The sequence below is a fragment of the Lepisma saccharinum genome, chromosome 1, assembly GCF_977018435.1.
Source record: "Lepisma saccharinum chromosome 1, izLepSacc3.1, whole genome shotgun sequence".
Lineage (NCBI taxonomy): Eukaryota > Metazoa > Arthropoda > Insecta > Zygentoma > Lepismatidae > Lepisma > Lepisma saccharinum.
In genome coordinates, this window is record NC_139229.1 from 164,385,624 (window position 1) to 164,409,335 (window position 23,712).

The 23,712-nt window shown below is 36.5% G+C and overlaps 1 protein-coding gene across 1 annotated transcript in view; it reads right to left on the minus strand.

Moving 5' to 3' along the window:
- The window catches only part of LOC146003621 (uncharacterized), a 113,395-nt gene that overhangs the window by 88,780 nt on the left and 903 nt on the right, over positions 1–23,712 (minus strand). The window contains exons 2-3 of the mRNA XM_083141946.1: positions 14,116–14,198; positions 8,861–10,861 (exon numbers count right to left, since the gene is read on the minus strand). Of these exons, the coding sequence (XP_082998072.1) occupies positions 8,861–10,861; positions 14,116–14,139 (2,025 nt within the window). The 5' untranslated portion in view covers positions 14,140–14,198. The remainder of the gene's footprint in view (positions 1–8,860; positions 10,862–14,115; positions 14,199–23,712) is intronic.

Sequence of the window (23,712 nt, forward strand, 5' to 3'; positions counted from 1 at the left end):
CCTCGACTTGCAAGACTGTCTGTCTTGTATTTTGAACGTAGCCACCCACTGAAGGAATGGATGCACTTCCCTGAGTTTCCAAGGTCTTTGCGCGGACAAAACATAAACCAGATGTCAAAGCAAGATAAGTTTGCAAATTGCGGTGTTTAACCCCCCCCCCCTCCTCCGCTCCGAGCGGCACATGACCGGTGCCGCAGATGGGAGAATACACATTCAGAGGGTTGCTTGCCCATAAGCGACAGCAGCGCCATAAGCGGAAAATCCTCGAACTTCTAGAAGGCGTGGGAACTAAATACTTGTATTTTTTGTAATAAAATTATGTAATTTCTGTTGAAGATATTGTGCAAACGCTTGGAATTATCTATCTAAATTCACGACACTAAGATGCACAATGTTGAACCTAAACCGTAAGATGGTTTAAAATTCTTCAAACGCCCCATTTAAACCTGCTTTCACATCCAATTAATGCTGCATTTCCAATTTTTTGTACGCTAAACTAGAATCCCAATTCGATTTTTTATTCAATACATCCCTTCGTGTATCCTTCTAGAAAAGCCTTGCAGAGTATCACCGAAATTGGAGGCATATGTTAGGAGATTTTGTCAACAGAACGAGAAGCAGTTTTCAGCTGTTGAGAGAAACATCCAGCCGAGGCTTAATATTCACTGTATTGCTAACAGGCTACAATTGAGTGTGCTAAGTGCAGTAAGAAATGTAAAATGCATTGATGATATACAGTGCGTCCATTTCGATCTTCAGCCAAGAGATCGGGAGAAGCGTGGCAGGCGGCGCTGGTGGAGATGCCGACATTTGTGGCCTGTAATGCCCGCTTATTTTTATGGACATATGCAGACATTTATATAAATATTGCAAAACGAGCATTAACCTGTGGTATAATTTATCGTCTGTAATTCATCCAAGTTCTGATCTTATATACACAAAAAAATACGCTTTAGAAACCATGTTAAGAGCCACAGATAATAAAACATTTTAATCGTAGTTTTGACCAGTAACGTCCTGCTTAAGTTTATATAATTGAAAGAGTTTTGTGTCGATGGGGATAGTTTGGAGGTTTCGAATGTGCAACACTGTATCAAGATTACACTGTAGACGAAACCGTTAAAAGTCAATGGTGTTCGTGAGCTTCCTTGCAATCCGAAATCTCCGAGCTCGAGTTTTTTGTTCCTTCACGACAGAGCTGTGAATATAGTGGCGAGCAGATGTAAACCAAGAGCGTGTTAATTTTGTACTGTGCGCAAGAGTGTTATTATTGGTTACTTGCTGTTACTTGCTTGTGTTATTGCAGTGTGTATGTGTGTTCTGTCAGTGAGAGGATTGGAATGCCAGCTGCAAGGTTCACGTTACGAGGGAGCGACCCAGAACGACTTTAGCTACAGGCACGAAAGTTTCAGGCTATTCAATGTATTCTCCCCGAAAGTCTACACACTTGGCACTTGGTGGATATCAGTTTAAACAACTCTTATAACACAGGTTAGTGCTCGTCTTGCAATATTTATATAAATGTCTGAATATGTCCATAAAAATAAGCAGACATTACAGGCCGCAAATGTCGGCATCACCGTCAGCGCCCCCCGGCATGCTTCTCCCGATCTCTCGGCTGAAGATCGAAATGGATGCGCGGTAGATGGTGTACTTAAAAGTTTATACAAGTTTTACCAGTGCTCTCCAAAGAAAATTCATCAGTTACGGGCTGTATCTGATGTACTAGGGAGGCAGATTCTGAAAATTCAGTATCTTTATGCTGTGAGATGGATTGCCAGCAAAGTTGGTACATTAACTGCTTTGGTAAAATATTGGAAATGTGTCGTCATTAGAGGCACATATTTTTGGTAAATAAAAAAGCAAAATTTCGGTACAAAAACGGAGTCAATTTCAGGTTCAAAAGCAGTAAATAAAATAAAATATCGGTGTTATAGGGGTGAAAAATTGGATGAAAAGTGGTATATAAAAAGACATTTTGGTTTTAAAATTGTGAATATAATCCTAAATTTGATTAAAAAACTACACTTATTCCAGTGAATTAACATTTCACTTCTAATAGCACATTTATGTGGTTATCAGAGTATTAAGTTTATTTCTGTGTAACGGAGTCCATTTTTGCTTCTCCAATATTAACATCAGAATTAATCAATTTTCCAGGAATTGCATAACTCTCAGGATAATTCTGACCTCAGAAGGTGTCGCGTCGGTGAATAAACCCTAAATTTCGTGTTTAAGAGTTAATTTCCCTTTTTGCAGTTCATTTCGCATTATTTCGTGACAAAACATGGTCACAAAATGCATCTCACACCTTTCCAAAACATGAAAAATTAACACTACAATGTGTTTTCTCACATTTCGTTTTTTCGTCAAAAACGAAATATGCATGCCCCTAGTCGTCATTCATCTGGAAGACATTTGTAATTCAGAGAAGGCCATTGGTTCTACAGTTGCAAAGGGACTTCTGAGAAAACCAAAAGATTTCAGATTTGTTCACACGACACATTTCCTACTTGATTACCTGATCATTATTAAAAATCTCTCTCTTCTGTTCCAAAGGCAAGATTTGTTTATTAGCACTGTGCAGTATAACGTAAAATGTACAGTAACAGCTCTGGCATCATTAAGAGAAGTTCCAGGTATCTACAAGCAGCAGTTTCTTAACAATACATCTCTGCAAGGGAACTTTGATGGTGTGCAGCTACAGGGTTCAACAAAAAGCACTAGTTCTTCTATTCAAGCTGACAAGGATGTCTTGGTGTAAGATATCTAGAGGAAAGGTTCCTAAAGAGTGATAGCAGCATTGAAATGTGCACCAGAGTGTTTGATCACCTGGCCAGTAGGGGAGGACCTTGAGAATTTTGGGGTGAAGGAAATAGAAACACTGACTCAGCATTTCAAGAACCAACGTGGATTTCGAGACAATAAAGCGTAATATTTTGAATGAATGGTATGAATTCAAAGTGCTTGCCAAAGGAATGAAGCTAAGTGATCTTTTAAGTAAGGTTGTGTCAAACAATGATAGATTCCCAATTTTGGGCAAATTGCTTTGCGTTGTATCAGTGCTACCTGTGTCTAGTGTTTGATGTGAGAGGGGCTTCTCCTTAATGAACATAATCAAGAACAATTTGAGGTCATCAATGGGGTCAGACAGCCTCAATAATTTGATGTTTATCAACTTGAATGGTCCATTCTTGCAGGATTCTGATTCCACAAAATCAGTAGATGATTGGTATTTTAGTGCCAAAACCACAAGGCATGTGCAAGGCCACAAGGGGCACATTGCCGTTGTGTAGAAAGGGGGGTTCACAATTGTGAGATTGGTGAATCCACTTGATTGTCATGTGATCTGTGACTCTTTGTAAATAGTAAAATTGCAAATGACATACAGTTAGGATCAATATTTTTTTACATGTAAATAGTGAAATTGCGAATGACATACAGTTGGGATCAATATTTTTACACTATGTGCTGTGAATATATCAGTGTGACTCCATGTGTGCCCAACAAAAAAATAGGATAAATTGGGAATATTTCTTCAAGAAACTAGTTATTATGTCAGTGGATAGCCTCTCAACACAAAGGTAAGTTTGTACCTTTTAAATTGCAATTTAAAGCTATAAATATGTATACCTACATGCACATGATATATTTGTATTTTCATTAGCCATTGTCTTTTTTCCTGACGCATAATTTTCATAGCTGGTGCCTGGCTCTGAAGAAAATTTTTCGAGCCCTCTATATCGCTATGTATTGGTAAAGAGCCACGGTAGCTCGGTTGTTACGGCATCTGACTTCCATGCGAGAGATCCGATTTCGATCCCCGGCAGGGAAGAACTGGTTTTTCCACCTGTGCAAGCAGCTCCAGCATCCAGGCAGCTTTGTATAAAATGGCTACCTGGAGGAAACTCTGGGGGGTAAAGACAGCCAGGTGCATCCCACCGCTGTGATCAAGGAAGTGTGGGGCCATAACTCCACCCACCCTATACGCCTTCATAGCGTAGTGCAAAGCACAGGGGAGCACTTTACTTTTTCAATTGTTAAGATAGACTAAACTACAGGGTGTTTCATTACATTATGACCAATATTTGATTTTTATAAGCTAAAATCAGGGGCCGAGAGCGAGTGAAACATGGAGATGATTATTCACTATGTCTTTCACTTCATGATCCATATTTGAGGACCCACTACCACAGACAAATTAAAGTTATACGTAAACTACTGGTCTTCAAGCATATACCACTTGTTTTGCCTGTGCAAACGATTATACACTTGAGCAAATAGCCCTTGCTGCAGCATTCTATTTTACACGTTACTACTTTTCCACAAACTGAACTTTCATGAACAGCACGATTTTATACTTTATTTTTAAAAAATATCCACATGGCCAAAAATAATACCCAATCTAAGATTTATGTACAAAAGTTACATGCAGTCAAAATCTCGGTTGCTTGACTTATTGGATACCCTGTAGCTACTAATTTGTTTTTTCATATGTAATTTATGTGTGTCTACCCAATGGCATAGTGGTAACCTTGTTATCTTGTAATGTACGAGTACCAGGTTTGGTCCTCAGTGGAGACATATTGCATAAAGATTTGGATTCCATTTTAAAACTGTAGGCCCAATCCTGTTTAGACTATCTGAGCATAAATTGAACTTAAAACAAACTTTCACTTTCACAAACTTGTGCCGTTTATGAAAAGATTCTCTTGGGCTATCGACCAGGTGAGTTGCCGTTGATGTTACAAAAAATGAAGCAAATGTTAACATTAAACTTTTATATGTTTCAAGACAATTTAAAACTTTAACATTCATTGTATGTATGCAGAGCTACATGCATATATAGTCCCCATTTAATACTTAAGATCAGTATGCTTCTACAAGAGTTATCTAGATTCCAAAGTAACTTACAATTCAGAGTACTGTTGGAAAATGGCCAGACATATGTAAAAGAATGAACCTCCCTGATGGTATAAAATAATGATGTCACCTAGTATTCAAGGGTTTCCAACTTCAATCCCCAATCGAGGCATAGTGGTTAAGGTTCATAAAGTGGACTTTTAAATAAAATTTTACTGCGAAAAAGGCAATTTTGTAATGAATTTTTTTTTACCATTTGTGCCCAATCTATTTCAGTGTCTGCCTCATTTTAAGGCCACCTTGCACTACGACAGTGTTTCATTCTTCATCTCTTTCTTCTTTTTTGGCTTCATGTGCATGGTCACATGTTAAATTCAAACAATGAAAAATATATCATTTTATTAGATTCTATTTACAAAATATGTATACTTCTCCAAATGTTACCTGACTGCCCTGAAAGATTTCTAAGTCCAGAAATCGTTAATTTGGCAACAAAGCTCTTGAGCAGCAGCAGAGAGTAGCCAACTTTACAACAGGTCTCTCTACTAGGAGAAAAACCCTGTGGTGAAAGATTTACATTCTTGTTTATAACATGAAGTCAGAAACTATATTAAACCTACATGTAAATAGAGAAAAGAACCAAAAGTTTAAGTATGAGAAATAATTTTACAGAATACTTGCCATTCGGCATGTAAAAATTGGAATCAGAGAAACTGTTGCAAGGTTAGAAACACTGCACTTGCTAGTGGTCCACATGGAGGAAATCGCTCTTAAGTATGAACACAAAATGGCGTAATTACGAATTGTTTATAAAAATCAAATATAAGAACACCTTGCAGAGTACTGTGCAATGAGCGAAAATTAATAATTCTCGCAATTTGCAGCGAAAATCTTTTCGTCGCATAGAAAAGTGGCAGCTTGAGTAATCATCAACATGTTTGAAGGCATTTGCTACAAGTGACATTGTAGAGTATCGGTAAAGTACTCATGTCATAGATCTCTTTTTCTTCCCTAGGAATTAAGGGTCGCGGGTTCAAACTCTAAACTCTCCAAAGGTTTTTTTTTGGTAGTAGTAGTAGTAGTAGTAAGTATGTTGTTGAAATACATTGAGTATAGAGTTTAGTAATTGAGTTGAATAATTTTGTTTCAGAATGTTCACAAAAAATAATTTTGTGTTTAATTCGACAAATGTTTCCAGCAGCTCAACATATTTGCTCTGGCACTAAAGTATACTTCTCAGAGACGAGATTTATTTGAAAGCAGCATACTTTTCAGAGACGAGATTTATTTGAAAGCACTAACTTTACACTCAATCTAGCCATGATACATGTGAAAAGTCTGCAATTATTTTTAACTAATTTACATAACATATCCTTGATTATTATTACCATTCATTCTAAGTAATTCTTTCTATTATTCTTTAAAAAGCAATAGGAACTTTCATCCATTTGAATTGAAAAATACCTAAATTGTTGTGATATTTAAACAGAAAGTATTTACAATGAATGTGCTAACCAGGTCTCGGAAGTTGATGATGAATCATTTTTCTTCGAGTTCTCAAATCAGTTCTAAACATGATATCAGACCTCTTCTCTTCAGATAGAACGGGATATATATATATATTTTTTTTGTATTTAGGTCCTTTTTTGGTATTTTTGTCATTTTCAGTATTTTTCTCCTTTTTTTGTTATGCCATCCCGCAGTCACAATCCAAAGCATAGCGCCTTGGACCACACGGCCACGAAGGAGGACTTAAGGTAAAATTAGTCACAATATTAAGAATAATGTAAATCTTATATACGCCAAACACAACTGTATTTTCAGTTGCTGGCCGTCTACTGTATTGTAGAAGATCCATTCTCAAAGGAGGTGAATGATTTATACAGGAAAAGAAAGTTGCGATGCATGTTATGTAACTTGGAAATTAAAATAGAGAAAGCTCAATTATCTCTTTGTTTCAGTAGTTTAGTAGTTTAAACCACCAAAAGCAGGTTTTAAAAAAAAATATTCAACTACTCTCTTTTATTTCATTGAAAAATCAAGCTTTCATTTTCGGTGTGAAAAGTATTTAGGTGATTTTTAAAAATATTTTTAAGGTCATCATCTTCCGAGCCTTAGTAATGACTAAACACCTTTCTGCACCTGTCACGTGGTATCTGCCTGCTTCAATTGAGATAGCTGTCTGAAATTCAAGTTTTCAACTCTTGGAAGAAACCAACGTCATTTCCATGAATCTGAAGAAATATTTCGTGAAACGCTTCTCACCTTCTGAAAAAGTTTCTGTTGTGATTGGGAATCGATCTTATGACCCCTGTCGCACAAGACGAGCACGTTACCATTACACCACAGACGTCAGTTGCACTTAACATTTAATTTTAAAACAAAGTATCGTACTTGTATTCACCGTTAGTTATGTGAAAAGTGATGGATGTGCAAGTAGTACGTTCCTTTCTTCAGAAGTTCGAAATACTGACAAATGTTAGAGAAAGAAGAGCGGCCAAGCACAACTCTTTCCGATCTCACAAATGGGAAAAGTTAAAATATACATGCATATTGACTGACAGAAAGGGAGGGAGGAAGATACCTCACTATTTGAGCTGGGAATTTACAATTTCATTTTGCGTCATTTGAGATATACGGATACGAGAAGTTGTTAAATTAAAAGACCAAAATATTGGACTATAATTTTTCACACTGTATATTGAGTGCTAGTGGTGTTTGTGGTGTAGTGGTAAAGTTCTCAACTTGTGTGACAAGGGTCGAAAGACCGATTCCCAACCACCCTTAAATTTCAGATAGCTATCTCAATTGAAGCAGGCAGATACCACGTGACAGGGGCAGACACCAGATAGGAAATATAGCTTAGTCGTCACTAGGGCTTGGAAGTTGATGACCTGTAGAATGACCTTAATTTTTTATTTTTAATCACCTAAACACTTTTCGCGCTGAAAAAGAAAGCTTAAATTTTCAATAAAATAAAAGAGAGTAGTTGAATAATTCAATAAAACCCGCTTTAAACTACTAAACTACTGAAGCAAAGAGATAATTGAGAAAGTGCTATGCTTTGGATTCAGACTGCAGGACGGCATGTTATAAACAAGAATGTAAATTTTTCACCACAGGGTTTTTCTCCTATTAGAGAGACCTGTAGTAAAGTTGGCTACTCTCTGCTGCTGCTCAAGAGCTATGTTGACAAATTAACAATTTCTGTCAGGGCGGTCAAGTAACATTTGGAGAAGTCTACAAAAGTACTCTAGTTGTGTGAGTAATTACAGACTACGTAGATACATTTAATAAGCCTACTGAAATATGAAGTTAACACTTGGGGAAAAACCATCCATTCAAAAAAGCCGGTATTTTTGCAACTACTGCTTGTGTCTAGTTATGAATTCCATGTGGAAGTTGTATTTTCAATTTTTTGCAGTAGAGAGATGAATGATAGCTATGAAACAAGAAAAATACAGCCAAGTAATGTATTTTCATTGATTTGAAACAAAAGCTGAAAAAAGCCCAACCAAAAAACCTGCAAAAAAAAAAACCCTCCAAAGCTGGGTTTCTTCCTACCACTTCCAACTCTAATGGGATGGGACAGAACAATAATTTTGTACAAAAGATGAGGCAAGTATTAGCAACCCCTTTCGGCATGTACCCAGTTTTATCACAAATACTGTCATAACTTTGGTAGGTGGCTCCTCACCTGGTGTTCAAAGTGAACAACTTTCCCTGGCGAGAATGAACACATGAGTGATAGAATATGTTTAGCTGTATGGCTGTTAGGGTACTCCATATAAATCAGAATAATAAACATACTTTTAAAATTTTTGCACTGTTGCTAGCTGAATTTTGAAATCTGCAGCAATATGGTAGAGTCAGTCATACGGTTACGGGTAGAATAATACAAATAAAATTCTTTAGAAACTGAAAAAAAAAAGGCTTCTGAATTATTCTTACTTTTGTCTACCCCTGGATAAAATATACATACAGCTAAAGCACTCACCTGCAGAGCCTTGAAGATATCTATCTGTATGGGATCCTTTCTACGAGGCTTCCTCTTGACCATCACACTTTCTTGCTCATTTCCTGCACTTGCTTCAGTCTTTTTATTTTCTTTGGAGGCAGTTTTAAGGAGTGTCCGCAGGTGAGAAATATTAACTGGTAAAGCTACATTTGGCTGCACTTCATCACCTTCTATGTTCTCCCACTCTGAGTCACTTCCGGCACAAGCTTCTTCATGTGTCAAAAACCTCTGTGATTTCTTGGGTGAAAGCATAGGTTTCTTCTCTCCTAAAGAAGGAAACTCTTCAAGGTTGTTCAAGAGGCCCTCAGCAGGAACATTCGATGCACTCCTGTTCTGCGCTGGACTAACATATTTTGCAAGCTTCTCGAGGACGTCTTTCCCAATTACTTTGATTTTATCTCCCTTCGGAGCAAGGATCTTCATCAGTTGCAGTTGTTCTCTTTCCTTTCTTCTCTCGTCTTGTAGTTTTCTTTTCATTTCCTTCCTATTTTTCTTTTCTGCCAGTTTCTTATTTTGAGCTTCACTTTCATCACATGGCTCTTTAGTTTGTCCCTCTGAGCTACTTGATTGCACAAGAGAAACTTCATTATCTGCAGCACTACAGGAGGTGTCGATCTGAGTGTCTTTAGTAACTTTCGCTTCTGGAACCTTGGAAGCACTTCTCTTGTTAACAGGTCTCTGCTCAACTGAACTGGGGACCAATTTTTCTTTACTCTGCACTGAACTGGAGACCAATCTTTCTTTACTCTGCACTGAACTGGGGACCAATCTTTCTTTACTCAGCACTGAACTGGGGACCAATCTTTCTTTACTCTGCACTAAACTGGGAACAAATTTTTCTTTGCTATGCACTATCTTCACTTTCTGCTCTTGCAACTTTTCAGAATTGGTGTTGCTCCTTTCATTTGTATTACGGCAGACTCTACCTTCATTTGTTCTTGAATGTACCCCTCCACTCCTTGCTTCCGTTTCAGCATTGTTTCTCCCCACACTGAGATCTTTCTTGTGACCTTGCTTATCCCTCTTTTGCCTGCTAGAGCTACGAAGGCTTTTGTAATCCACATACTTCTCTTTGCTTTTGTGAGAATTCGACCTCGCAGCACCTTCAACACCACCTTTATTCGGATCGGACGAACCAAGTTTATCTTCAGAACTCGCATTACTCTTCAACACGTCTGCAAATGAGACTGAGCTTTCTGCATGCTTTGAACGATTGTCTTCGTTTCTATCACTGACAGAACTTAAAAGGTCAGGCCACGAAGTTCTCAGCTTTGATTTACTCATATGAAAACTAGAACCAATTTGTGCTGCAGATTGGGTACCTTCTTCCCCTTTACGGTTTCTGTTCTTATTCCCTTTCTGGTACCCACTTCTATTTCTCTTCTTCCCATCGTTAGATACATAATTCTCCCTTAAACTAGACTGATTTCTAAAACCTTTGTTGTTATCGTAACACACTGGAACTTCGCAAAACTGACTTTGCTGAGCAAACATAAAAGATGATCCTCTTCTCTCAACTGCTTTTGACATGCTCTCAGATGGATCATTGTACACTGCATGCCCATCACCTTCAGAACGAGGGTATGACGTACTGTTCACCTTTCTAGGCCCACCTCTTGGCTCGTATCGACTGAATGAAGAATTCGACTGTGCATTTCCATACTCCTTATTGGGCTTACTCCGTGGATATCTTACATGCTGGGGAGCTGCGTTTGACTTCATGTAGTCATCTTTATATGGAAGACACACTGGCCTCATATCTGGTGCATATGAATGCATGTTCCCCTGAACAGGGTAAACGTGATATGGGGCAGGTGACATCTGAAAGGGAGCATAATTTTGATCAGCATACGAGTTCATGTAGTGAGGTTGTCCGTAGATTCCACTACCTGGAGCAAAGCAGGGCTCGACAGGTACAAATGGCTGGTCCCAGTACTGTTGAGGAATGAATGGTTCCACATCAACAGACAGCGTATATCTCTGCAATGGAGGTTGAAAAATGAAAATACAGTAAATGCATTCATTATCACTGTAACAAATTATCACACTGGTACATACAAAATGATATTTTTAAAATTTAGATTATCATGTACAATTGAACACAAAAATAAGTGCACCCAAACTGTCAGCCACATATGAGAATCATTACATTTTCTACCTGATATAAACAAAATGTGAAGGAAACAACTAATAGACAATATGCATACACATGCTTTTGTAGTCAATTGTACCTTCTGTTATAATGCCCAGACACAAATGTATGTAGTGTAGAAAATCTTGATATTTTGGTTAAGTAAAGTTTGTAACTAAAGTTTGGTGTCTTCCAAAATAACAAATGCAAGTCTTGACTTTTCTTGACCTTTTTCAGTTTTCTTAACCTTTATTTACAAGATCCCTACTTAGATAAAGTTGGAAATTAGGAATTAAGAAAATATTTTTTTATTTAATGAAAACCCCCACCAAAAGGCCTGTTATGATAGAAATTCAAGCTGTATATAACAAGAGAATTAGACTTGCTTTATCTAATAACGGATCCTGGACTCCATTTGGTAGACTCTGGCATCTGGACTCTCAGTCAATATAATCTAATGAGGGGCTTGTGTTGTTGTCCCTGTATATTTGTGATTGTCCCTTCATCCATTCATCCTTATCTTCACAATTGGTCAAAGAGGCAGGAAAGTGAAGTAAAATAAATTAAACCAGTCAGTCATTGTGATAACAAAAATTCTTGACCACAAGTATAATTTCTTGACTTTTAATTGACCATCTTGACATACTACTTTTCCTCGACTGGGAGACACCTTGTAAATTACATTTATTTTTTTCAACAGAAATTTAGTTAGAAATACGGTGTGTCTGCGCAAATTATGACCAATAAGAAACTGATACATTTCCAAAAATAATAATGCAAGACTAATGGGATTTTCCTCTTCTGTTAAGGAAACTCATCAACTTTTTTTTAGATCCCCACATGTGTGCCATTGGTGGCCTGACAAATATCAAGACTGTATTCTACCCCGTGCCAAATGTTTGGCAGAATCTGTGACATAATGGATCAACAAGTATTGATTATTCTCTGTCAAAGGTCAAGTAAACATACTTCATTTATGTGTTCAGGAGGTTGGATGGCCTCATAAATTTGAATGAGAAGAGATGCTAATTGAGGACTGAAAGTAAGTAATAGTGTTGGGGAATATATCGTCCAGACGATATATTGCAATATTGAAAAAAATATTGTCCAGACGATATCAACTAGATGATATATCGTCACGATATTTTGTTGATATGTATTGTGTCGGCGATATATATCGTGTTGGTAATATATCATCACAATATTTCAGCGATATATATGGTATCAGCAACCTTGAGGTTGTATAACCATTGGCATAGCAAGGGGTGGGTGAAGTGGGCAACCACCCTGGGCCTCGCATCCCATGAGGTAGATCGAAAAACGTAATAAATGGAAGTGAGAAAGATAGAAAAGGCTAATTTTTGTGGGCAATAAAATTAAAACTTTTCTTTTTAGTTCAATGGCTTTATATTCTAGTTTAACATTATAATTTGAATGAATACGTCAAATCAGAGCCTAAGGGGCCCTGAAAAAGTCAAAATAATTCTGATTTCTCATGTGAAACATTAACGCAAAAATTGCTTGGAAATTTTTATCTATTTATTATTTTCTTCAATAAAAAGCACTTTGTCTTGGCTTGCATAGCCTACCCGATTTTAATATGTTAATGATAAAACACCTCAAACTGACACAGAGCAAAGTATGGGGCATTTAAATGCTTCCGGTGTTTTAAACTGAAGAAGGGTATGGATAATATTAGCAGTTCTTCCTTCCTTCCTACAACTTCAGATGCAGCTAATGCAGAATGTGCAAAACCGGAATGAGCGTTCGCTGAAGATACACGAGTTTTGTCTTACAAGGCCTTCCAGTTACCTGTGGGCTTTCAATGCTTGACCGGTCAAAACCCAGGTCTATAGTTTTACTTGTCCGCTCGCCAGCCAGGCGGGCCTAGTAAGCGATTCTGGCCGATGTGCAGCTCTCTGGATGTGAGTGAGGGGACAACATTTTTTTTATAAAGAATATGGAAGACAGAATCAAAAAATATGCACAAAAGAAGAGGAAAAAGAAAGCAAAATATAGATCCTATGGAAGCAGCTAGAAAAGAATGGGTACGGAAAGGAAGACAGACTTGATGTAAACAGAAGAAGAAGGAAGAAAGAAAGAAGATAAAGAAACAGGAGAGGGAGAACAGAAAGAAAAAGAGAGGTGGTTTAGCAGAAGGAGTATGGGGAAAGTCACAGAAATGATAAGAAAAGTACTTAGAAAAGTGGTCATAAGAACATACAGAAAGGGAGGCTGCAGCATTTTAAGGATAGTGAACAAGGAGAGGAAGAAAACAGAGAAGAGGAATAGGAAGGTATTATCTATGAGGTTCAGTGCAAGGAATTTGATAAGTGTGTACATAGGGGAAACGAAAAAGAGACTGAAAGACAGGTTGAAGCAACGTAAGGATGACGTAAGACTAAAGAGGGAGAAAAATGCTATATTAAAGCACACAAAGAAACGAGATACAACATAGAATGGGAGAAGACTAGGAAGATAGGGAGAAGAGTGGACTAGTGAGGAAGTGGAAAGAGGCCAAGGAAGAGAACTGCAATGGGGGACTGAAAATTAACAAAGAATGGAAAGGAGTGTTAGAAAGAGTGGAAAGGATGAGAGAAAGCAAGGAGGAAAGAAGAAGGAAGAATAATGAAGAAAGAAAAGAGAAGAGAAGGAGTCCAGGAGATTAGGAATCTGTCCACATCCAGACCTTGAGGAATTGATAAGGCACAGACTCTCATCAGGTACCTGTCAGGCAGTGTCAATTACTGCTCAGGAGGTTCCACTCTAAGGAATTCCTGACAGGAAATGTTCTCTGATAAGGACTGGTGCCTTCATGTTGTTTTGTGTATGAACCCTGTTCTGTGAATGTATATATAAGATGATGGTTGCACCTTTCATCAATTTATTGTGAATCTTCGTTTGAAGAAGACCGTGTTAGAGGGTAAAAATGTTGTGTGTTTAGTGTATATTTTTTATATACAATAAATTTTGCCTTGGTCAGCATTTTAATGTTTTATTAAATTTTTTTTAGAACATGCGAATTCTAAAAGTACATTAAAAAAAGTACATTTTAGGAATATCATCCCTCAAAATACATGATAAAAAATGTTAATTCACTTACCTTGTTTCCTTTGGGGTTTGACATGTTGATACTGAATATGTTCCTTAAGTTAGTATTTTATACAATTTCCACATTCTGGGAACCTGCAACAAAGATACAAAAATTAATTTGTATTTTTCTTTTTTCACATCACTTTTATATCACTTCTGACTAGTTGCAACAATGAAGATGAATGATGATTATGTGAAATAATTGACGAGATATTAAAAAATGAGCACTCACCCCAGACTCAAATACAGAACTGATGGCCATGTTGGAATTATTGCCAAGAATGAAAATAAGGAGAAAGAATGTGCAAAGAAATTAAGAAAATGACAAGATTCAGACAGAGCGAGAGACAATCTTTTCCATCTCTCTCTCCCTCCTTCTTCTTTTATTTCTCTCTTTCTCTCTCTCTCTCTGCAGAAGAAAAGCTTTCTCTATTGAGAGAACTTGAGGACCAGCTGTTGTAGAGATGAAATCAGTTTTATATTTTTTTCAGAATAACAGGGCTTCTAGCAAGGGTAAAATTTATATTTTGTTCCTCGCATAATGAAAGTAATAAGAAAAAAAATATTCAAAATTTCTTTGTAAAAAAAATGGTATTTAGCATGCCTCTGCAGCCAGCACAATAGACCAAGGCGAATGACAAAATGCAGTATGTAGCAGTGGTACATTCCTACAATCATACAGCTGCTACCTATTATAGGGTGGGGAATTATAACAATGTATAAGATTGACAGTGTTGCCATCTTACGGAAAACAAATCTGGAATCGCTTCTAACTACGGCCCTATGACCGCTGGATGGGCCAAATTTGCAGGGAAGAATGTCAAAACACCACTCTTAGAGAACATGTGATGCCTGTTCAAATTTGGAGGGGATTGGGGGGGGGGGGGGGGGCGAGAAGGAAATTGTACATTTTCGAAACTTCCAATTTTCAGGGAATTTCGAGAATTTGGCATTTTCCCTGGACCCCTAATTGTCGAAAGTTATTAGAGTATCCTTTGGTTTTCAGTATTACATGTAGATGTGAAATATATCAGAAAAAGTAGTGGTTGAGGAGTTATAGCCAATTTTTAAAAGATCTATCCCATAATACTCAGAGGGAAACAAAGTACTTTTTTCAAACCCCAATTGTTAATAATAGTAACAATGGATATATTGTTCTGTAATTCAAGTATATCATATAGAAACAAAAAACAAACTGTGAAACTAAATAATAAAAAATACTCGTTCCCTCCCTTTGTTTTTTCCTCTTTCCTTTCCTCTAAAATATCATATGAACTTTTAAATATACGGCATATTAACTGCTTCCACGTGGTTACTGGCAAATACAAAAAGAAAATTCTTGCCTAGGTAGTAATAATAACAAAATTATTATTATTAAATTTTATTACATGTATATAACAATAATATACTATTTCATAGTCAAGTGCTCCCCTGTGCTTAGCACCATGCCATGAAGGCATATGGGGGGTGTGGGGATACAGTTTCTTGATTCGGTCATGACTGGGGGGTGATGTGATCAGCATCACACCCCCGCATTTCCCTCAAGTACCCATGCCATTCTACGCTGGGTGGGTGCCGGGGCCACTTCCGTTACAAAAGTTCCCGGAATTGAACCGACTGGGGATCGAACCCGGGACCTTTAGCATGGTGTTCAGACACGTTACTGACTAAGCCACCGTGGCTCAATATTCAATAGTCAATACCAGTTATAATAGGTGTAATTAAATAGGACTAAGGACACATCCTGCTAGAAGAATTTGCTGCATGTCTACATAATACGATTTGTTTTATATGAATTCTGAGGACAAAACCAACAAGCGTAATATGTCAAATTCAAGCTAAGTTTTTACACTACAATTTTTGTTTGGAACACTTTCTTCTCAGATGCCTAATTATTAGTAAATAAATGATAAACATAAAATTATTAGTAAAAAATACGATTCTTTTAAACTAAACCGTGATTAACTACTTAATGGTTGCTCCTATCAGAAAACCTAGGATAATCTAAATATAGAACATATCTTTAAGCTTTTATTAGAAAATAGATACTTTAAATCGGACCATTGCACAGTGATCCAATATGCCAAAAAGTGGGCAAAAATAGAAATTTTGACTTTTTGGTAAGGGAACAAAACATGAACACTTCTCTAAACAACTAAATGGGGCATGAAACTGCCAGAGATATTTCTCTCTAAATCGATTATTTGTTCTTGTTTACGGGCCTCAAAATGGCAGTTCATGAAAATTGAATTTTCGGACTATATTTGAATATATATTTAAGATTTGTTGTAACAATATTTTTTTTTTCGCTGGACAATAACATTGTGCTAGGTAGACTCACAACTTCCCAATAATACACAGAAAAATTCCACATATTTCAATTAAAGTTATAGTGTTTATATTTTTGACTTGAAACTACAAAAGTTATCTTGCCTGTATTTCCCGTGACGATTTCTAAAGCAAAACACAATTTAAATAAAGTATTGTGAAAATGGTACGGTAGAAAAGTTTTACTACTTTTGAAAAATTTAGCGTGTATGTGTATGAATGTGTGCTCCTGTTAATGGGTCAGGTGGCAACCCTGAACCAAACATGGTCACCTGTGCACGTGCTGTGGAATGGGAGGTTACGATTTTGCTATCAGCTGATGCTTAATACATATAGTCTAACAGTGATTTATTCAAATGGGCCCCACACCCCGAAAACTTTCATAAACACTCTCCATAAATTTTTTACCAAAGGATCACGCTGTGTAAATATTACCCAGAAGCAAAATTACTTCGTAAGTCCAAATCATAATTACATTAAAGCATTTGATTAACAATACCTTTTTGGTTAAACAAATTGTATTAATTTTGAACATCTCTATTGTATTTCACAATTAATAAAAATGAAAAAAAAAGAACATATTTAAATATAAAACTGAAACGCAGGAGCGCATGTGGGGGTGAAATTTACACAGAAGATGTTTCTACGGCCCTGTGGGGGGTATTAACGAAATCTCACAGCTGATTCAAGGTCATGACATTCGGAAGGGTTCACTGGAAAAGAATTGAGAAGGGCTCCCTAATGAACTCATTGGAAAAGATAATAAATACTTCACAATTGTTTGAATCATTGTTACCCATTCCCGTGTCCTTACGAGTTAATGGTGGTGGTGCATCATAGATATCCCCGAAAACATTAATGAAAAATTTGATTAAAATATGAATGATCAAATTAAGCATTTGTTTCATTCGTGTTAGGTTCTATAAATATTGACAATATCACTGAAGATTGTGTTAAGAAGATCAGTGTTGTGTGTCGGTTCTGCAGCAAAGTATTTTAGGGATGTGAAAATTGTCGCAGAATAGAAGATACACTTTTTAAAAATAATTTCAGTTGGCTTTTAAAAAAATGGGGTGTTTGTAGTTGTTTTTCCTTCTACTCTATCCACTCTCAAAAGAAGATTGTCAGTTTGAGGAAAGTACACACAGAAATAAAAAGCGATAAACTTAACTTCACCGAGAAAATATGTCCAAGCAACTCACATTTGCAACAAAAGTACATTTAAAAGAGGAAGGAGAAGGTAAGGAATCGGAACTAGTGAATAAATATTATTTAATGCCTTAAAATACATTACTTTTTTAAAAAAGTGACTTAATAGGATGTCTTTTCTAGAGGTTCAACATTAATTATGCATAAATTCATTTTGACGATGCTTTTCACAATTATTATTATTATTATTAATAATAATAATATTACTATATTATCGTCATAATCATTATTTTTATTATTATTTAATTTATTTCTGGGAATGTATTTCAATTTTCTAAGTGTATATTGAAATAGGTCAAAATTATACTTTTTGCATGAAACTCTAAATAATTAATCTAATGTCAACAATTCTGTTTGACTCAAAGTGTCAATTATTCCTTAAAAATGCAAATCTTACATATTGGAATTGATTTAGGGGTCAAATTACGAGCTTCTAAATTTTGCCGATTCTTTTGACATTCTGGATCACTGTGCATTAGGGTGGATCGAAAAACCATTTTTTTCTAAATCGGTCTGCGGCTAGTGCTTAAAGTTTCTGGTTGATGGTCCTTATAACCCATAAAAAATTCCAGCTTGATCGGATAATATCTTCAGGCTGCGCTTTTTAGTCAAAATTTTAAATTTTAATGAAAAAATGTCAAAAATTTGCAATTTTTCCTGATGGTTTCTCAATGTTTCTGGAGTGATTTATTGGCAAAATTTACATATATTGCTTGTATGTTGCTTAATATTAACGATTTAGTGTGTTTGAATCAGGGAAAATGGTTTCTTAGTTCGCCAAAAAATGCCAAATATACAGAAATGTTACGGATGTTGGGTAGGCAACAACCTGCTATAATTACTCGACCCTACCGACTTAAATTTACCAAAAACGATAAGGTAATAGGAAAGGAAGTAAACTGCAGCTCTTAGTTGCTTGAGGTAGGGTTTTAACGTGTAATGGGAGACATGTTTTTATGGTCGTTTTTAGGTTTGAGGTTCATGCTTGGCAATGTGAGAAATGGCAGTTTTAACAAATACCTTTCAACCATGATCTTTTACTATCACCTTATTCCTTGTTATTTTGTGTAAATTGACATACGTAGGCATGAAGTAATTCCGACTGCCAAGAAGTGCACCCAAGGAAGAGACCAGTTGCATCTCGAAACGATGTTTTTTCTATAAAACATATACTCACGAACCATAAGTAATCATTTTTATAGAATTTTTTTTAAGTACTTATATTGTATTGTAACAATGTGAGTAAGTTGCACACGCCTCTTTCATAAAATGAGAAATCTGAATTTCTTTCTGTGCTTTATAAAAAACATTTGTAAGTCCAAGTGTGTGTGAATTCATTATGAAACGTGCAGCAACAAATAAAAATCTGCAGAGGTGGAAGCAGTCTCGGCTAACAATATTTATTGTTGCCATTCCTTTGAAAAAGAAAGACTCGAGTTCAAGTAATTCATCATGACTATGTAGGGCAGTGGTTGCAATATTGAGAGTCGAAAAACACTTACCAAGCAGTCTCCAAAGGCTGGAAATTTAAGAAAAAATGGTGCAAAGAACTAAAGTAGCTTATATTTGATCCCAATGTGAGATTTACAAAGATGTGAAACACGTGCTTCATTTCCTGCCATATCAGAAAGAAATTAAAAAATAATGAAAAGGTTTACTGGTCTGTTCAAGTGGAAGAAAAAAAAGAGCAGATTTCCCCATAAAAAAAATACATTGCTGCAAACAGGGCAGTAACTTTACTGGAATCAGCCTTTTGGGCAGCATGTGTGAAGAAGATAGACGAAAAGATGTTTGTACACCTCAAAAGTGTTTTCACTGTAGCCTCTTAAACAAGCCATTCAGAGATTCTGAAGCCTTGTTAACAATAACAGATAAACTAGGGGTTAAAATGAAAAGTGAGTTTAGACACCTATAACTTGTTCATTTCATCAATTTTTGACATTCGTACTTACCTATCTGCTTTGCGGAACATTCCTTAAGGTGTATTCACGTTTTATTTGATCAAAGTAATTGCAATTTCTCACATTACGAATACTTCTTTCTCGTAGTCTTTTCGCTTGCCTGAGACACAATATGGCACATACACCTTCCTAGATAATCGCGCGTCGTGCTTGTGTTTTGTCGATTTTTATTCGCTATGCGGTTTCAACCATCGGAACCCAAGAAATACCAGTGATCTAATTTTTTTTTTAAAACTTTTTCACAATGTTTTACGAAGAAAATTGTAATGGTACATGGGGCTATCCATCCCGAAATCGGTGGGAAATTTAAACTTAAAAATTCTTTTAGTTTGAAATTTTTGAGTCCAAATGTCCCTCTGATTCCTGGCTCCGCCCCTGGGGTAATTGACCTACCGCTACCGTGGCCCCGCCTCCGCTCCGGTTTTCTCTATAGAGTCCCTGTTAAAGGCATGTTAGAAATTGGCCAGAGTCACCTGCCCCCAAATGAGGCCCAAACTTGTAAATCTGAAGAAATCAGTTTCCAGGATATGGAAAATTTTCCTGAATTTCACCACGCATCCATGACACGTCATATTAGGCATATACCCACAGCCCATTTCTTCTAACGAATAGCTTACATTCACTGCCACATTTTGGACATTCCTTTCCTTTCTCCACGATCCCGTATTCAATTAAATTAAAAAATCCACTGGATCTTCCACACCCGGTACGAATTTCACCATGCATCCACGACACGCCATGTTTCTAACTTTCGTTGCAAACACAGACGGTTCGAAACACTGGATACCCAATGAACATGAACAAAACACAATCACGACACATAGTGAGGTACGAAAGTGTACGCACCAAACGCTATTGTCCGTCGGAGAATTAATTTTCAACAAACAATATATGAATTTCTGCTATCATACATTCCCACATCACACAGAACACTTTCCAGATGTTAGACAATGTTACAGGAACTTATTACCGTAAGTAGTTTCTTCTGTAAAAATTAAGAAATCTGTCCGTGGGACTAGTAAATTAGTACCGTAAAGGATGTCTGTTATTTTAGCATATTACCTTACAGTGAAGCAGAACATGCCAAATTGAATATAGCATCCAACACGACATTCCACAACAGCTAATATAATTTAGTGTCATTAGGTTTGGGACTGATAGTTATTTTATACTTGTGCTTTCGCTATTTGAGTAGTATGCATACAGTCTGTTCTTACTAATAAAAAGCTGTGAAATTACTCTGAAATGGCAGATTTTTACTTATGCATGCTACACTTTTGGGATCAAATATCTCCATTATTTGTGTTTTTCGCAAGCTGGAACCAATTTTATATTACATAAAACAACAACATCTCTCGATTTAAACAAAAATCAACAATTCTCGAGTGAGTACAGAGAGTCAATGCTCCCTCTAATCCTTGCCTACTTTTTGGGCAACAAGTACATTCTTTTCCTCTCCACACCGTGGAGTTGAAAAATACTGTAAGGCTTCGAATATGTCAAATGATGTAAGTATGAAGGGGTATTATGTTTCTAAATACTCTCGTTGTCAGCTTAGGCAGGTCAGATTTAGCGCTATTAGCATTAAAATTACTTCTGCAAATACTTACCAACATTTAATCATGTAATTTCTGATTTTCAGCACTTTCTGGTGTTCTCACTACCTGGTGACACTAGCAATTAACTTCTTTGCAGCAACTTCAGCAACAGTGCCAAAGTGCCAATGAATATAATAAATTTTGATAAAAGACAAAATACTATAGTATGATTAAGGTAATTACTTTTGCTGGTGAAAATAGCACCATTTGCTGTTCCCACCACTTAATGAAAATAGTCGCAGCTTTTTTTTAAACTGCAATACATGTATGTCACCAAAAATAAATGCTGACAATAAAATATAATCCTTTTTAAACAGAGGGAAACAAAGTTTTAAAACTTTGGTACTAGTTTACTATCCTTCGGACAGATTTCTACAGAAGAAACTACTTACCGTAATAAGTTCCTGTAGTATTGTCTAACTTCGGGAAGATGTTTTGTGTGAAATTCAGGTAAGTTTTCCGTATTCTGGAAACGGATTTCTTCAAATTTAAAAGTTTGGGGCTCATTTGGAGGGCAGGTGACTCCGGCCAATATCTAACATGTTTCTTGCATGCCTACAACCCTCGTACACAGATTTAGAGTTCATCTACAGTACAAAAATTCAAAAGAAAATGATATGGATGAAAATTCACCCATCCAAGTAATAGTAGACAAGGAAAACATCCTAGTGGTTAAGGTTTAATAATTTTAAAATGCAAACAATGAAGTACATTTAACGGTAACATTATAGTATTGGGGAGATGGATTTCTTCAAATTTACAGGAGAAAGTACTTACGGAAATCATTTTCTGTAGCGTTGTGGAAGTTCATGAATGTAGTTTTGATATATTTTAATGCGAATACATGTTGTTTTCTGCAAAAATCTCTGTCCGACATGCTGTTTCTGCTGATGCCATTTGCTTTCTGCACGAGAGCACAATGCTCCGTGTGTAAAGATGATGTAACCCCATAGTCAGTGTTTCAAACTCGCCGTGTTTTCACTAGAACGTGACGTGTCGAGTATTTTTATTTTAACTATGCTTGCCTAACCTAACTTTACGGAAAATGGTTTTTGGGGCTAACATCAATGGTTTGTGAGGCTAATGTCAATGGTTTGCGACGTATTAGCATAATTTCAAATCCGAACCCAAAAGTAAGTATTTTCCGGTAAACAAGGTTGCAACACTGCATAAATCAACAAAACACTCTCACAACGTGCCCTGAACCAGTACGCTATTGCACGCCATAATGTGTTACAGAATCGAAATAACGAGTAACAGTAAGTACTCGTTAATGTAAGAAATAGACATTATCTTAGTTAGAAATGCATTATTTCACCTTAGGAAATGTTCCGCATTCCAAAATAGGGTAAAAATCTGATATTCCCCGGACACCTATAACTTCTTCGTTTTGTCAATTTGTGACATTTGTACTTACCTATCTGCTTTGCGGAACATTCTTTAATGTGTAAGTATTCACGTTTTTTGATCAAAGTAATTGCAATTTTTTTTTAAAAAAATAGTGTTTTTGTAACTGAAGAACGTATGTCTCCGCAAATGGTTTGTGTGGCTATGTGTCAATGGTTCATGGGGCTATCCGAGAATGGTGTGTGGGCATTGTGGGGCTACGCATATTTTTTTTGAAACCAATTTTTAACGGTACCAGTTACATATGCCAGACACACATTTAACTCATTTATTTTAGAATAAAATTCATTTCTACTTACCTCATATGCATAGCGGAACATTTTTCAACTTTGGATCAGTTTTTTTTCCATGAAAAAAGCGTTATTTTTAACATTATAATTATTTATTGGTCGTTGCTAATTCGGCGGGCAAATCTTGACTCACGTTGTCTATCCTCAGCTGATGTGCAGTGTTTCCAAAAATTTATGAACCGATAAATGCCGCACAAACTATTCACAAAAGGTTTTTAATCTAAAATTGATCCACAAACCATTCACGAAAGGTTAGGTTAGGTTCAGTTAGGCAAACAGAAAATTGAATTGGAAAAAAAAACCTGCTCACATGTTATCTTGTAAAACTACCACGTGATTGCTCACATGTTATCTTGTAAAACTACCACGTGATTGTTACACTAACACTTATTAACCGAAAAATGATTGTTATTAATCCACAAACCATTCACAGAAGGTTAGGTTAGGTTCAGTTAGGTTAGGCAAACAGAAAATTAAATTGGAAAAAAAAATACCGCTCACACGTCATCTTGTAAAACTACCGCGTGGTTGCTACACTGACAGGGGGTTACATAATCGAACACACCGAACATTTGATTCACGTGGTCGACGGTAATGGTGGCACGAGCTATCGTACAATGGAGATACATGAATGTCGAAAAAATACCTTATTTACAGGCCGAATAAGTTGCACGATTCGAAAAAAACACTTTCCCCAGCTTCAGAAAGTCCAAAAGAACTAAATTCCGTAAGTACTTTCTCGTCTTTTCTCCTGTAAATTTCAAGAAATGTGTTTCCGGTTTATCTAATCATTACCTTTTTAACTATTGTAACC